Source organism: Monodelphis domestica, chromosome 4, assembly GCF_027887165.1.
Source record: "Monodelphis domestica isolate mMonDom1 chromosome 4, mMonDom1.pri, whole genome shotgun sequence".
Taxonomy (NCBI): Eukaryota; Metazoa; Chordata; class Mammalia; order Didelphimorphia; family Didelphidae; genus Monodelphis; species Monodelphis domestica.
Window position 1 is genome coordinate 412,395,877 of NC_077230.1, and position 14,108 is coordinate 412,409,984.

A 14,108-nucleotide genomic window follows, 5' to 3' on the forward strand; every position below is an offset into this window, starting at 1 on the left:
CTCTCAACATACCTCCCATAGGTACATCATAAATGATTTTTGGACGAATGAAAGAAAACAGAGAAGGATAATCCAGCAACCATTTATTAAGCACCTTCAGTGTTCTAGGCACTGTGCTAAGTTAGAGATGGAAGAGAAAATGAAAACAGTCCTCCTGCCCTCTAGATTCTACTAGAGGAGGCAACCTGCACCCATAGAAGTAAATAGGAAGGTCTACAAGGGGAATGAAAGTCAGTTTGAGGGAGGGCAGGGATAGTAGTCAGGGAAACCAAGAAAAACTTCACGGACAAGATGGTGGTTGGGTTGAATCTTGAAGGGAACCAGACATTCCAAAAAAGGAAACTGAGGAAAGATCTACATTGAATTGACTGAATGTGTTTTATATTTCCTTGTGTATATATATATATATATATATATATATATATATATTCTTGTTTCTTTCATTAGAATGTGAACTCTTGGAGGGGAGGGATTCTTTTGGTTTTTGTTTTTGGGTGGCTACTGCCTAGCACAATATCTAGCACATAGTAGGCACTTAATGCAAAGCTTTTGGGTTGGGTAGGAAGTGTTCAGGAAGGGCAGTCCTTGGCTAGAGAATGGGGTTCCCAGTGGCAGGGTCACACAAAGGGATCTTCAATGACCCCACTGCCCACAATGCCCTCAAGCCAGGGCAGAGGGAGTCCGTACTCACTAAATCCTCTGCAAAGTCTTGCAGTGCAATCTCTAAGATCTAAGTCATATGCTGCCTACAGAGGGAAGAAAGACTACAAGTGAGATGGGGCTGGCAAGTAGAGATAGGAAATATCTTCCATACCATCTCCCAGAGTAACCAGCCTTGATCAACTCTGAATAGAGATTTTCGATTAAAAAGGGTCAAGATGATTTATTATTATTATGAATGAACCAACTTGGCCAAAAAGTCACACAGTTCTTAGGGGCAATGCTAGGAACTGAATCTCAGATACTTACTAAATGTGTGATCCTGGAAATGTCACTTTTTTTTTTTAATATATTTTATTTGATCATTTCCAAGCATTATTCGTTAAAGACATAGATCATTTTCTTTTCCTCCCCCCCACCCCCCATAGCCGACGCGTAAGTCCACTGGGCATTAGATGTTTTCTTGATTTGAACCCATTGCTTTGTTGATAGTATTTGCATTAGAGTGTTCATTTAAAGTCTATCCTCTGTCATGTCCCCTCAACCTCTGTTTTCAGGCAGTTGCTTTTCCTCGGTGTTTCCACTCCCATAGTTTATCCTTTGCTTATGAATGGTGTTTTTTTTCTCCTGGATCCCTGAAAGTTGTTCAGGGACATTACACCGCCACTAATGGAGAAGTCCATTACGTTCGATTATACCACAGTGTATTAGTCTCTGTGTACAATGTTCTCCTGGTTCTGCTCCTCTCGCTCTGCATCACTTCCTGGAGGTTGTTCCAGTCTCCATGGAACTTCTCCACTTTATTATTCCTTTGAGCACAATAGTACTACATCACCAACATATACCACAGTTTGTTCAGCCATTCCCCAATTGATGGGCATCCCTCATTTTCCAGTTTTTTGCCACCACAAAGAGCGCAGCTATGAATATTTTTGTACAAGTCTTTGTGTCCATTATCTCTTTGGGGTACAGACCCAGCAGTGCTATGGCTGGGTCAAAGGGTAGATATTCTTTTGTCGCCCTTTGGGCATAGTTCCAAATTGCCCTCCAGAATGGTTGGATCAGTTCACAACTCCACCAGCAATGAATTAATGTCCCTACTTTGCCACATCCCCTCCAGCATTCATTACTTTCCTTTGCTGTTATGTTAGCCAACCTGCTAGGTGTGAGGTGATACCTCAGAGTTGTTTTGATTTGCATCTCTCTGATTATAAGAGATGTAGAACACTTCTTCATGTGCTTGTTAATAGTTTTGATTTCTTTATCTGAGAACTGCCTATCCATTTCCCTTGCCCATTTATCAATTGGAGAATGGCTTGATTTTTTGTACAATTGATTTAGCTCATTATAAATATGAGTAATTAAACCTTTGTCAGAGGTTTCTATGAAAATTTTTTCCCAATTTGTTGTTTCCCTTCTGATTTTAGTTATATTGGTTTTGTTTGTACAAAAGCTTTTTAGTTTGATGTAGTCAAAATTATTTATTTTACATTTTGTGATTCTTTCTATATCTTGCTTGGTTTTAAAGCCTTTCCCCTCCCAAAGGTCTGACATGTATACTATTCTGTGTTTACCCAATTTACTTATGGTTTCCTTCTTTATGTTTAAGTCACTCACCCATTTTGAATTTATCTTGGTGTAGGGTGTGAGGTGTTGATCTATTCCTAGTCTCTCCCACACTGTCTTCCAATTTTCCCAGCAGTTTTTATCGAATAGTGGATTTTTGTCCCAAAAGCTGGGATCTTTGGGTTTATCGTATACTGTCTTGCTGAGGTCGTTTTCCCCCAGTCTATTCCACTGATCTTCCTTTCTGTTTCTTAGCCAGTACCAAATTGTTTTGATGACTGCTGCTTTGTAATATAGTTTGAGGTCTGGGACTGCAAGGCCCCCATCATATGTGTTTTTTTTCATTATTTCCCTGGATATCCTTGATCTTTTGTTCTTCCAAATGAACTTTGTTATGGCTTTTTCTAAATCAGTGAAGAAGTATTTTGGTAGTTCAATGGGTATGGCACTAAATAGATAAATAAGTTTGGGTAGGATGGTCATTTTTATTATATTGGCTCGTCCTATCCATGAGCAGTTAATGTTTTTCCAATTGTTCAAGTCTAGTTTTAGTTGTGTGGCGAGTGTTTTGTAGTTGTGTTCATATAGTTCCTGTGTTTGTCTTGGGAGATAGATTCCTAGGTATTTTATTTTGTCTAAGGTGATTTTGAATGGGATTTCTCTTTCTAGTTCTTGCTGCTGAGCTGTGTTGGAGATATATAGAAAAGCTGATGATTTATGTGGGTTTATTTTGTATCCTGCAACTTTGCTAAAGTTGTTGATTATTTCAATTAGCTTTTTGGTTGAATCTCTAGGATTCTTTAAGTAGACCATCATGTCATCCGCAAAGAGTGATAACTTGGTCTCCTCCTTGCCTATTCTGATGCCTTCAATTTCTTTATCTTCTCTAATTGCTACTGCTAGTGTTTCTAGTACAATGTCAAATAGTAGAGGTGATAATGGGCATCCTTGTTTCACTCCTGATCTTATTGGGAATGCATCTAGTTTATCCCCATTGCAGATGATATTAGCTGTTGGTTTTAGATATATACTGTTTATTATTTTTAGGAATGACCCTTCTATTCCTATGCTTTCTAGTGTTTTTAATAGGAATGGGTGTTGTATTTTATCAAAGGCTTTTTCTGCATCTATTGAGATAATCATGTGGTTCTTGCTAGTTTGCTTGTTGATGTGGTCAATTATGTGGATGGTTTTCCTAATGTTGAACCAGCCCTGCATCCCTGGTATGAATCCTACTTGATCATGGTGAATGATCCTTCTGATCACTTGCTGGAGTCTTTTTGCTAGTATCCTATTTAAAATTTTTGCATCTATATTCATTAGGGAGATTGGTCTATAGTTTTCTTTCTCTGTTTTTGACCTGCCTGGTTTTGGAATCAGTACCATGTTTGTGTCGTAAAAGGAGTTTGGTAGAACTCCCTCTTTGCTTATTATGTCAAATAGTTTGTATAGTATTGGGGTTAACTGTTCTCTGAATGTTTGATAGAATTCACAGGTGAATCCATCAGGCCCTGGGGATTTTTTCTTAGGAAGTTCTTTGATGGCTTGATGGATTTCAATTTCTGATATGGGATTATTTAAGAATTCTATTTCCTCTTCTGTTAGTCTAGGCAGTTTGTATTTTTGTATATATTCATCCATTTCTCCTAAATTGGTGTATTTATTGCCATATAATTGGGCAAAGTAATTTCTAATGATTGCCTTAATTTCCTCCTCATTGGAGGTGCTGTCCCCCTTTTCATCTTTAATGCTGTGAATTTGCTTTTCTTCCTTCCTTTTTTTAATTAGATTGACCAGTACTTTGTCTATTTTGTTTGTTTTTTCAAAGTACCAGCTTCTTGTCTTATTTATTAAATCAATAGTTCTATCACTTTCGATTTTATTAATTTCTCCCTTAATTTTTAGGATTTCTAATTTGGTTTTCTGCTGGGGGTTTTTAATTTGATCGCTTTCGAGTTTTTTCAATTGCATTTCCAATTGATTGATCTCTGCTCTCCCTTGTTTGTTAATATGAGCTTTCAGGGATATGAATTTGCCTCTGATTACCGCTTTGGCTGCATCCCAAAAGGTTTGAAAGGATGTTTCGCCATTGTCATTTTCCTTGATGAAATTATTAATTGTTTCTATGATTTCTTCTTTAGCTAAACGGTTTTGGAGTATCATATTGTTTAATTTCCAATTGGTTTTAGATTTGGTTTTCCATGTACCATTACTAATCATTATTTTTATTGCCTTGTGATCTGAGAAGGCTGCATTCATTATTTCTGCTTTTTTGCATTTGTGTGCTATGTTTCTGTGACCTAATGTATGGTCAATTTTTGTGAATGTGCCATGTGGTGCTGAGAAGAAGGTGTATTCCTTTTTATCCCTATTTATTTTTCTCCATATGTCTATTAATTCTAATTTTTCTAAGATTTCATTCACTTCTTTTACCTCTTTCTTATTTATTTTTTGATTTGATTTATCTAAATTTGATAATGGTTGGTTTAAGTCTCCCACTAGTATGGTTTTATTGTCTATTTCTTCCTTCAATTCTCCTAGTTTCTCCATTAGAAATTTGGGTGCTATATTATTTGGTGCATACATGTTGATTAATGATATTTCCTCATTGTCTAGAGTCCCTTTTAACAAAATATAATTACCTTCCCTATCCCTTTTGATCAGGTCTATTTTTGCATTGGCTTTATCAGATATCATGATTACCACTCCTGCCTTCTTTCTATCAGTTGAGGCCCAGAAGGTCTTACTCCATCCTTTAATTCTGACCTTGTGGGTGTCAACCCGCCTCATGTGTGTTTCTTGAAGACAACATATGGTAGGGTTTTGGATTCTAATCCATTCAGCTATTCGTCTACGTTTTATGGGTGAGTTCATCCCATTCACGTTCAAAGTTATGATTGTCATTTGTGGACTCCCTGGCATTTTGATTGCCTTCCCTAATTCTAACCTTTTCTTCTTCGGCTCTACCTTTTAGTCCAGTGATTTACTTTGAATCAGTCCCCCTTGTCCCCTCCCTTGATGTTTCCCTTTTTAGTCCCTCCCTTTTTGTTCCCTCCCCCTCCCCCCTCTCTTTCCCTCCCTTTTTGTTCTCCCTCTCCCCCTCCCCCCCTTGGTTTTCCCTTCTCCTTACCCTTGTTGGGTAAGATAGAATTCAAGATCCCAATGGATCTGGATGTTTTTCCCTCTCAGAGTTGATTTCCCTGAGATTGAGGTTTAAGTAAACCCCCCCCCTCTCTTCCTCTCCTTCTTATAGGAGTTTTCTTCCCCTCCCCTTCCCCTGTGAATCTTTGTGTGAGAACCATTATTCTATTTGGTCTTTCTTTACCCCCTATTTATACATTACATTTTCCCCACATATTAGTATACATAGGTTGATATAAATGTAGTCCTTATAGAAGAGAGTTTGAGTAAAAGAAGATAACATTTTTCCCCTTTCCTTAATATTTACCTTTTCAGGTATTCCTTGCTCTTTGATTTTCGGTATCAAACTTTCCACAGAGCTCTGGTCTTTTCTTTGCAAAAAGTTGGAAGTCTTCTATTTTGTTGAATGCCCATACTTTCCCTTGGAAGTATATAGTCAGTTTTGCTGGGTAGCTGATTCTTGGTTGGAGACCCAGCTCTCTTGCCTTTCTGAAGATCATGTTCCATGCCTTACGATCATTCAGCGTAGAACTTGCAAGGTCTTGGGTGACCCTGATTGGCATTCCTTTATATCTAAATTGTCTTTTTCTGGCTTCCTGTAGGATTTTTTCTTTTGTTTGATAGCTTTGGAATTTGGCAATTACATTCCTGGGAGTTGTCTTTTGGGGGTTTAGTGTAGAAGGTGTCCTGTGAGCTCTGTCAGTGGATGTATTGCCCCCTTGTTCTAGAATCTCTGGGCAATTTTCTTTGATTATATCTTGTATCACCATGTCCAGTTTGGTGTTTATTTCTGGCTTTTCTGGGAGTCCAATTATTCTTAAATTATCCCTTCTCCCCCTATTTTCCAGATCTATCACCTTGTCAGTGAGATATTTTATGTTCTCTTCTAATTTCTTGGTATTTTGGCTTTGCTTTATTAGTTCTTGCTTTAAAGCCTGGTTTTCTTTTACAGTTTGGTCAAACTGGTTTTGTAGATGCATGAATTTCTTTTGCATCATTTCCCACTTTTCCTCCCAGAGGGCTTCCATCTTTTTGGTCCTTTCTGATTCAAATTCTTCATGGGTTTGTGGAGAGTTTCTATTTCCTTTGGAAGATTTTGGAGAATTTTCTTGTATATCTTCTTCTATCTGCTCTGTATTTTGTATTTTGGCTCCATAGAATGTGTCCAGAGTCGCCCCTTTCTTCTTATTTTTCTTGGTATTTTGGGGCTTCTGTGCTTCTGTGGAGTTTGTCATCTCTGAACGTGGAGGATTGGCTTTTCTTGTCTTTGTCTGGTGTTGAGGCTTTAGTCCTGGGCAGATGTTGGTTCTATGAGCGTTCCCTGGGTTAAACTGAATATGCCTCACTGGAACTGGAATAGAAGGGTCGGACCACGAGGCCACACTCTCCCCCTGGCTCGATTTCCGGAAGTTGCCTTCAGAATCGCTGGCCGTGAGGCTGTTTCGTTGGCCTGTGGGGGGGATGGGCTGCCGCTTCCCCAAGCTCCGAGAGCACAGACTTTCACTGAGACTTGGATAGCAGGATCCAGCCCGTGAGGCTGTCTTGCCCGCCCTGAGGGTTGCTGTTGTTTTGACCAGCTCTCTGCAGCGGAGGCCCCAGGCAGTAACTTTCACCCGGTCGGACCAACCGGCTCTTTGCAGCGGAGGCCCCAGGCAGTAACTTTCACCCAGACCGACCGGCTCTTTGCAGCGGAGGCCCCAGGCAGTAACTTTCACCCGGACTGGGACTTGGGTAGAAGACCCTGAGGGTTGTTGTTCCTCAGACCCTGCTCTCTGAGCCAGGCACGGCTGCCGCTTCCGGGAGCCTTGGACTCTGCGCTCCTACCCCTGAGGTCCGAGGGATCTCGGGTTCTGGCTTTTAAGGGGAGCCGTACCTTTTGAACCGGGTCCAGGTCCAGGAGGAGGGTTCCCAGGGTCTGTGCTGTTGATCGTTTTGAATTTCGGCGCCTTAGGAGCTTCTAGTTTGAGATCGGTCGGGAAGGGTTTTCCGGAGATCTGAACTTCAGCTTTCTCTAAGCCGCCATCTTAACCGGAAGTCCCCCTGGAAATGTCACTTAACCCTGTCTGCCTCAGTTCCTTCATTTGTAAAATAAGCTAGAGAAGGAAATAGCAAACCACTCTGAAATTGTTGCCGAGAAAATCCCATCACAAAGAGTCAGACAATGCTAAAAGTGACAGAAAGATAAGAAATTGGACTCAGGTTTGCAGAATGCTCTCCTGGATCTCTGGAAGGACCAGAATTCTAGGGTAACCCCACAGGGCAGGGATAAGGCTGGTACCTATGGCAATAGACCATCCCACCTCTTACCTTCCACACAGCGGCAGCCAGCCTGCAGGACCCATGAGTACATGTCCACCCGAGACTGGGACATGAGCTGGTCCCCAATGAGGTAGGTATTATGGGAAGAGGTGATAAAGTAGTAACTTAACGGATAGGTCATGTCCTGGTTCACTTGGTAGTGCTTGGGGTTGAAAATGTCTCCCTCTGGACTCCGGGTATAGTTTGTAAAACCTGGAAGGGAAGAGATGGACAAGAATTCAGATCTGCAGGTAACCCAGCTAGAACATGACCTAGAACATTTGGAGAGGAATGGGGGGAGGAAAAGAGTGGAAAGGTTAACAATCAAAATAATAATTGATATTTATAAAGCAATTGAAGTATATCATTTGGTTCTCACAAAGACCTGAATTAGAGATGTCATCATTCCTATCTTATAGATGAGTCACTGGAAAGAGTTCTGGATTTTGAGTCTGGACCTAGGTTCAAATCCAATCTCTGAGACTTGTCATCTGTGTGTCCTTGGCCAAAGCACTTAGCATTTCTGGGTCTTAGTTTCCTCAAGTATAAAACAAGAAGAGTAGACCAGATAACTTTGAAAGTTCTTCCCATCTCAGGATTGAAGATACCTTCCAAAGAAAGGACCACACAGTAAGCTTGTTTCTCCATTAATGCTATGGGTAGACAGAAGAGCCATAAGGGCTAGGCAAATAAAGTTGAATGAATTGCTCAGAAATAAATTTGAACCCAAGTCCTCCTGACTCCATACCTTGTGCTTTATCCACTACACTACCTAGTTGCCCCTATTTCCCTATAATTTTTACCCATTGGTCTTAGTGATATCCAAGTTGCTTTTTTTTAAATAACAGCATCCAATTTAGATTTATAGACTATTTTTGGAGGCGGGATTTGAATTCAGGTCTTCTATGCCACCATGTATAATCTCAAAATATTAATGGTAGAAGGAGCCTTAGAGATAACAGGATACTAGATGTATAGCTAGAACGGACTTTAAAGATCATCTGGTTCAATTTCCTTGTTTCTCAAAGGAGAAAGTTGAAACCAAGAAAAAGGATATGAGTTGTCCAAGGTCACACCACATGTTGGTGGCAGAGCTCAGGTTAATAATAATTAAAAAAAAGAAATTATAGAAATACTAAATTACTTTAAAATAAAATAAACAATAAATAAAAGTAATAATAGATTTTGTTAAAATAATAAAACAATTATTTTATTATTATCTATAATGATTATTTTTAAAGTAACTTTAAGTTTACAAAGAACTTTACAGGTGTTATCTCATTTGCCCCTAATAGCAACCCTGTGAAGTAGGTACTATTATCATTCCCATTTTACAAATGAGGAAATTGAGGCCCAGAAAAATGATTTGGCCAGGGTCACAGGATCCAAACTCAGATCAGCCTTACTCCACATCCAGTACTCTGTTCACTGTACCACCTAACTGCCTTGACTAGAAGTCTTGGTTATTACTCATTGTGCTCCACGACACATGTCTTGAGGCATCCATTCCAGCTTTGGACAGCTCTATTAGGAAGTCCTTTATATTAATATCAAATTTACTTCTCTATGATCTGATTTCTCCCTCTCTCTCCTCTTTTCCGTCTCTGTATCTTTCTCTGTCTCTGTCTCTGTTTGTCTGTATCTATCTCTCTGTCTGTCTGTCTGTCTCTCTCTGTCTCTGTCTCTCCCCTTACCCTCTGTATTGATTCAAAGACAGAAGAGCAGTAAGGGCTAGGCAAATAAAATTAAATGACTTGCTCAGAGACAAATTTGAACCCAGGTCCTCCATGCCTGATGCTCTATCCACTGCACTGCCTAGTTGCCCCCACTTCCCTATAATTTTTACCCATTAGTCTTGGTTTTCCTCCCTAAAGACACTGAAGGAAGACACATGGAATCAACTTTCCCATGTGAAAACACTTCAAGTACTTGAAAACGATCCTTGAGTCTCCCCTTCTCTAGCTTTTTAAACAGTTCTTCATGCTACGGTTTGGGGCACTTTTAGCATCCTGGTCATTTCTTCTGGACCCGGTTCAGCTTATTAACCTCCTTCCTAAAACTGAATGCAACACTTGCAATGTCTCACTGGGGACACGTATACAGGATGATTGCTTCCATCATTCTGGACCGCCTACCTTTTCCTGATGCCAACGAAGGTCCAATTCGCTCTTGGACTGGCACATCATGCTATTAAATTATATTGGGTGTGCAGTCCATGAAAACTCCTGAGTACTTGTTATGTAAATGGTTGCATTGCTACCTTTCCTACATTCTCTGTTTGGGCAGCCAAATTCAGGACTTCGCTTTTGTCCTTATTAAACTGCATCTCGTTGAAGGCAGAACGGACGTAGTGGTTAACACACCAGTGGATGTCAAAAAGACCCAAGTTCACATATTGCCTCTGACTCATAGCCAAGGGCAAACCACTTAACTTCCCGAAGGCTCCAACATCTCTCTAAGGCCATAGATTATAGATATTTGACCATTGGCATTGGTGGAAGGCTTTTCTATACTGAGAATTTCCTATGAGTGAAACCACAGCTTTTGACTTAAAACATTTTTCATTCTAGTCTCCAATCCCATCATTCAACATCATCTTATCTGTAAACTTAACAAGCATGACATCTGTATCATTATTTGTCATTAATATGAATCCATTTCTTATTTTTATTTTTAGAATTAATTTAAAAAGAATTTAAGTTTTTAAAAATAATTTTTGAATTTCAAATTCCTTCCCCCTTATCCTCACCCTCATTAAGAAGGTAAGTACTTTGCCATAGATTACACATGTGAGGTCATGCAAAACACATTTCCATATTAACCATGTTTCAAAAGAGAGTACAGGCAAAAAAAGAAAGTAAGTAAAAAATGTATGATTTGATCTGCATTCAGATTCCATCAGTTCTTTCTCTGGATAGGGATAATATTTTTTTTAACATGAGCCCTTGGAAATTGTCTTGGATTGTTGTATTGTTGAGGATTGCTAAGCCATTAACAGTTGATCAAATAATATTGAGGTTACTGTGTATAATGATATTCTGGTTCTGCTCACTTCACTTTGCCTCAGTTCATATAAATCTTCCTAGGTTTTTCTGAAAGCCTCTTGCTTATTGTTTCTTATAGCATAACAGTATTCCTTCACAATCACATAACACAACTTGATCAGTCATTCCCCAATTGATGAGCATCTCCTTAATTTCCAATTCTTTGCCACCAAAGAAAGAGCTGCTATAAATATTTTTGAATACATAGGGCCTTTCCCTTGTTCTTTGATACTTTTGGGATACCAACCCAGTAGTGGTATTACTGGGTCAAAGAATATGCACAGTCTTATAGCCCTTTGGGCATTGTTCCAAATTGCTCTCCAGAACAATTGGATCAGTTCACAACTCCACCAAAAATGCATTAGTGTCCCAATTTTCCCCATTTCCTTTCCAAAATTTATTGGTCATTTCCCTTTTCTATCAGATTAGCCAATCTGATAAGTATGGTGTGGTACCTCAGAGTTGCTTTTAATTTACATTTCTCGAATCAGTTGTGATTTAGAACATTTTTATATGATTATAGGTAGTTTTGATTTCTTCTTCTAAAAACTATCTATTTGTATCTTCATTGATAAGAATCTTGACTCAGAGAGGGCCAAGGAGAGAGCCTACAAGTAATCTACCAAAGATATTCCTTAGATTGACAGTCATTAACTCTCTAATCAGTTGTGATTTAGAACATTTTTATATGATTATAGGTAGTTTTGATTTCTTCTTCTAAAAACTATCTATTCGTATCCTCATTGATAAGAATCTTGACTCAGAGAGGGCCAAGGTGAGAGCCTACAAGTAATCCACCAAAGATGTCCCTTAGATTGATAGTCATTAACTCATCATGACTCTTTGAGTCCCAGTAGTCAACCAGTTCTGAGATCACCTAATTATACTATCAGGTATCTCTCCATCTTGTTGACAAGGTTGACATGAAACTTCATTGAAAGCCAGATCTATTAACTGTAACCAAGAGTTTTTCCCCAAGTACTCTGGGGCTCTCTAGAGAGTCAAATGTAAGCTTACTGAGAAAGGATCTTACAGTGCTCCTGAATCCTTTCCCCTCAGAGTCCCTCACAAAAGACATTGTGTGCCATGGGCCCTCCACATGAAGTTCTGAGCAGTTGCCAATAGCCAAGGCTTCTAGGAGAAAACAATCTAGGAATTCCCACAAAAATCCAAGCTCACTGGCAGGAAATTCAGACAGTTTAATGTAAAATATGATAAAATATGCAGGATTCCAGTGAGAGAAAGCAAAGAGGCGAGCCTTTGGATTCGTGTATTTTGAAAAGGTGGAGAGAATATTTTACTTCAAGGCTGGTATGTTTCAATTGTATCAGAACACAATTCTGGGGGAAGAGAGTTGATCTCAGCTCCTTGGATCCCAAGCTCCCCACAAAGAGAAATTTACTCTTGTGCTTAATTTAGCCCACACTTTGAATGCAGGGAACAGATATCCAAATAGATATCTTACTGGGTACAAGGGCATGGCTCTGATGACCTTTTGGGGTCTCTTACCTCCATGAATCTTTGGAAAGAGAGCACCCCATAATGTTAGGCTGGTCGTTTCCTAGGTTAAATATCCTAATTCTGTCTCCTTCCAACCTACTTAGGGTATCTCCCAACATAGACATGCGACCTTCCCTTAAACACACCAAATAAGAAAAGCCAAGTGCTTTCAACATTGACTGTCTCATCTGATTCTTCATGATCCCAACAGTGGTACCATCTTGCTTTCGCTAAGGTACATACTTGTGTATGTACTTACACATAAGAGGGGCAAATGTGTACCAGGCATAAACTAGGTAGTCTGAGGCAACACCTAGCTCTACCCTCTTCAGAAGTTTTGCCAGGTTAGAATAATTCTTGACCTCCCCTTATGTGGCTCTTTATTGATTAGTCAAAGGCAACTATGTGGTGCAGTGGATAGAGAACTGGGTCTGAAGCCAGGAACATTCATTTTTCTGAGTTCAAATCTGGCCTCAAGAAAGATGACCCTGGATAAGTCACTTAACCCTGTTTGCCTCAGTTTCCTCATCTGTAAAATGATCTGGAAAAGGAAATGGCAAACCACTGCAGTGTCTTTGCCAAGAAAATGCCAAATGGGGTTTTGAAGAGTCAGGCATGACTGAAAAACAATTGAATAATCAGAACATTCAGGTATCAAGACATAGCAAGGCATAGAGAAGAGGGCATTGAACTAGGAAGAACTGGCTTCACATCCTGACTATACCACTCATAGTCTGTGTGACCTTGGGCAAGTCATATATCTCCCATGTGTCTTAATTTTCCCATTTGTAAAGCCAGAGGGTTGAACTCAATGACATCTAAGTTCCTTTCCAATTCTAGACCTATGGTCCTATAATATGGAAATATCAGGTTGTTCTGTTGACCTAATAGCTCAAAGCCTAGGACTTGGAATTAGGGAGAACCAAGTTCAAATCCTGCTTCAGTCACTTAGTAGCTGCATGACTATTCACTCCACTCAGCTTCAGATTATTAGCTGTAAAATTAAGGAATTGAACTCAATGTCTTCTCTCATTCTTTCCAACTATAAATCTATGAAACTATGATTGTATGAGCCAGGTAATGGATGTAGTAATGAGTAATAAGTAATGGGCAGAAGTTGCAAAAAGACATATTTAAGTTTGATGAGTTCTTTTTAACTTTTACCTTCTGTTTTAGAATCAATACTGCGTATTGGTTCCAAGGCAAAAGAACAGTAAGGGCTAGACAATGGGAGTTCAGTGACTTGCCCAGGGTCACGCAGCTAGGAAGTGTCTGAGGCCAGATTTGAACAAAGGATCTCTTGTGTATACGTCTGGCTTTCAATCCACTGAGTCATCTAGCTACCTCCTAATCTTGATATTAAGAAAATTTCCCAGGCGATAAGGAGAACTTATCCAAAGTGGCATGGGCTCTCTCCAGAGAAGCTGATTTCCTCAGCATGGAGTCATTAGGTAAAGGTTAGACATTCATTAGTTGATTAGAGAAGGGATTATTGCTTCCTTGTGGATTGGATGGGATGCTCCATGAGGACCCTTGCACCTCTGAGATGGTTTCAATGGCCTTCTAGCCTCTAATCACTCACATATCCCCTAGAGATCCCAACAGCCACCATTCTCCTGGCTAGGATGCCCATCCTAAGGGAGGAGCTTAAGGAGAGCTGCAGGAGGATCTTGGTAAATGATGACCCTCTTTCAGTCTCAGTCTCTCCATCTGTATAATCAGAGGACCGTCCCAGCTGGTCTCTTCCAGCTCTGGATTCTCAGATGCTATGACACCATGAAAATTGAGATCCCCCTTGGAGAAGAGCAGAGGCCATAATTCACATGCTAACATCATCTCCTTCTCCATGCACTTACCATGGCTTGACTCCAGCCTAGGACTTGAGGGAGAGCTGGAAAA

General features: G+C 39.8%; 1 protein-coding gene across 2 annotated transcripts in view; it reads right to left on the reverse strand.

The window, feature by feature from the left end:
* Nucleotides 1–14,108, reverse strand: part of PLCH2 (phospholipase C eta 2) — a 124,291-nt gene that overhangs the window by 64,754 nt on the left and 45,429 nt on the right. For both annotated transcript variants that reach the window (XM_056795979.1, XM_056795978.1), the window contains one exon: nucleotides 7,675–7,878. In XM_056795979.1, the coding sequence (XP_056651957.1) occupies nucleotides 7,675–7,878 (204 nt within the window). The remainder of the gene's footprint in view (nucleotides 1–7,674; nucleotides 7,879–14,108) is intronic.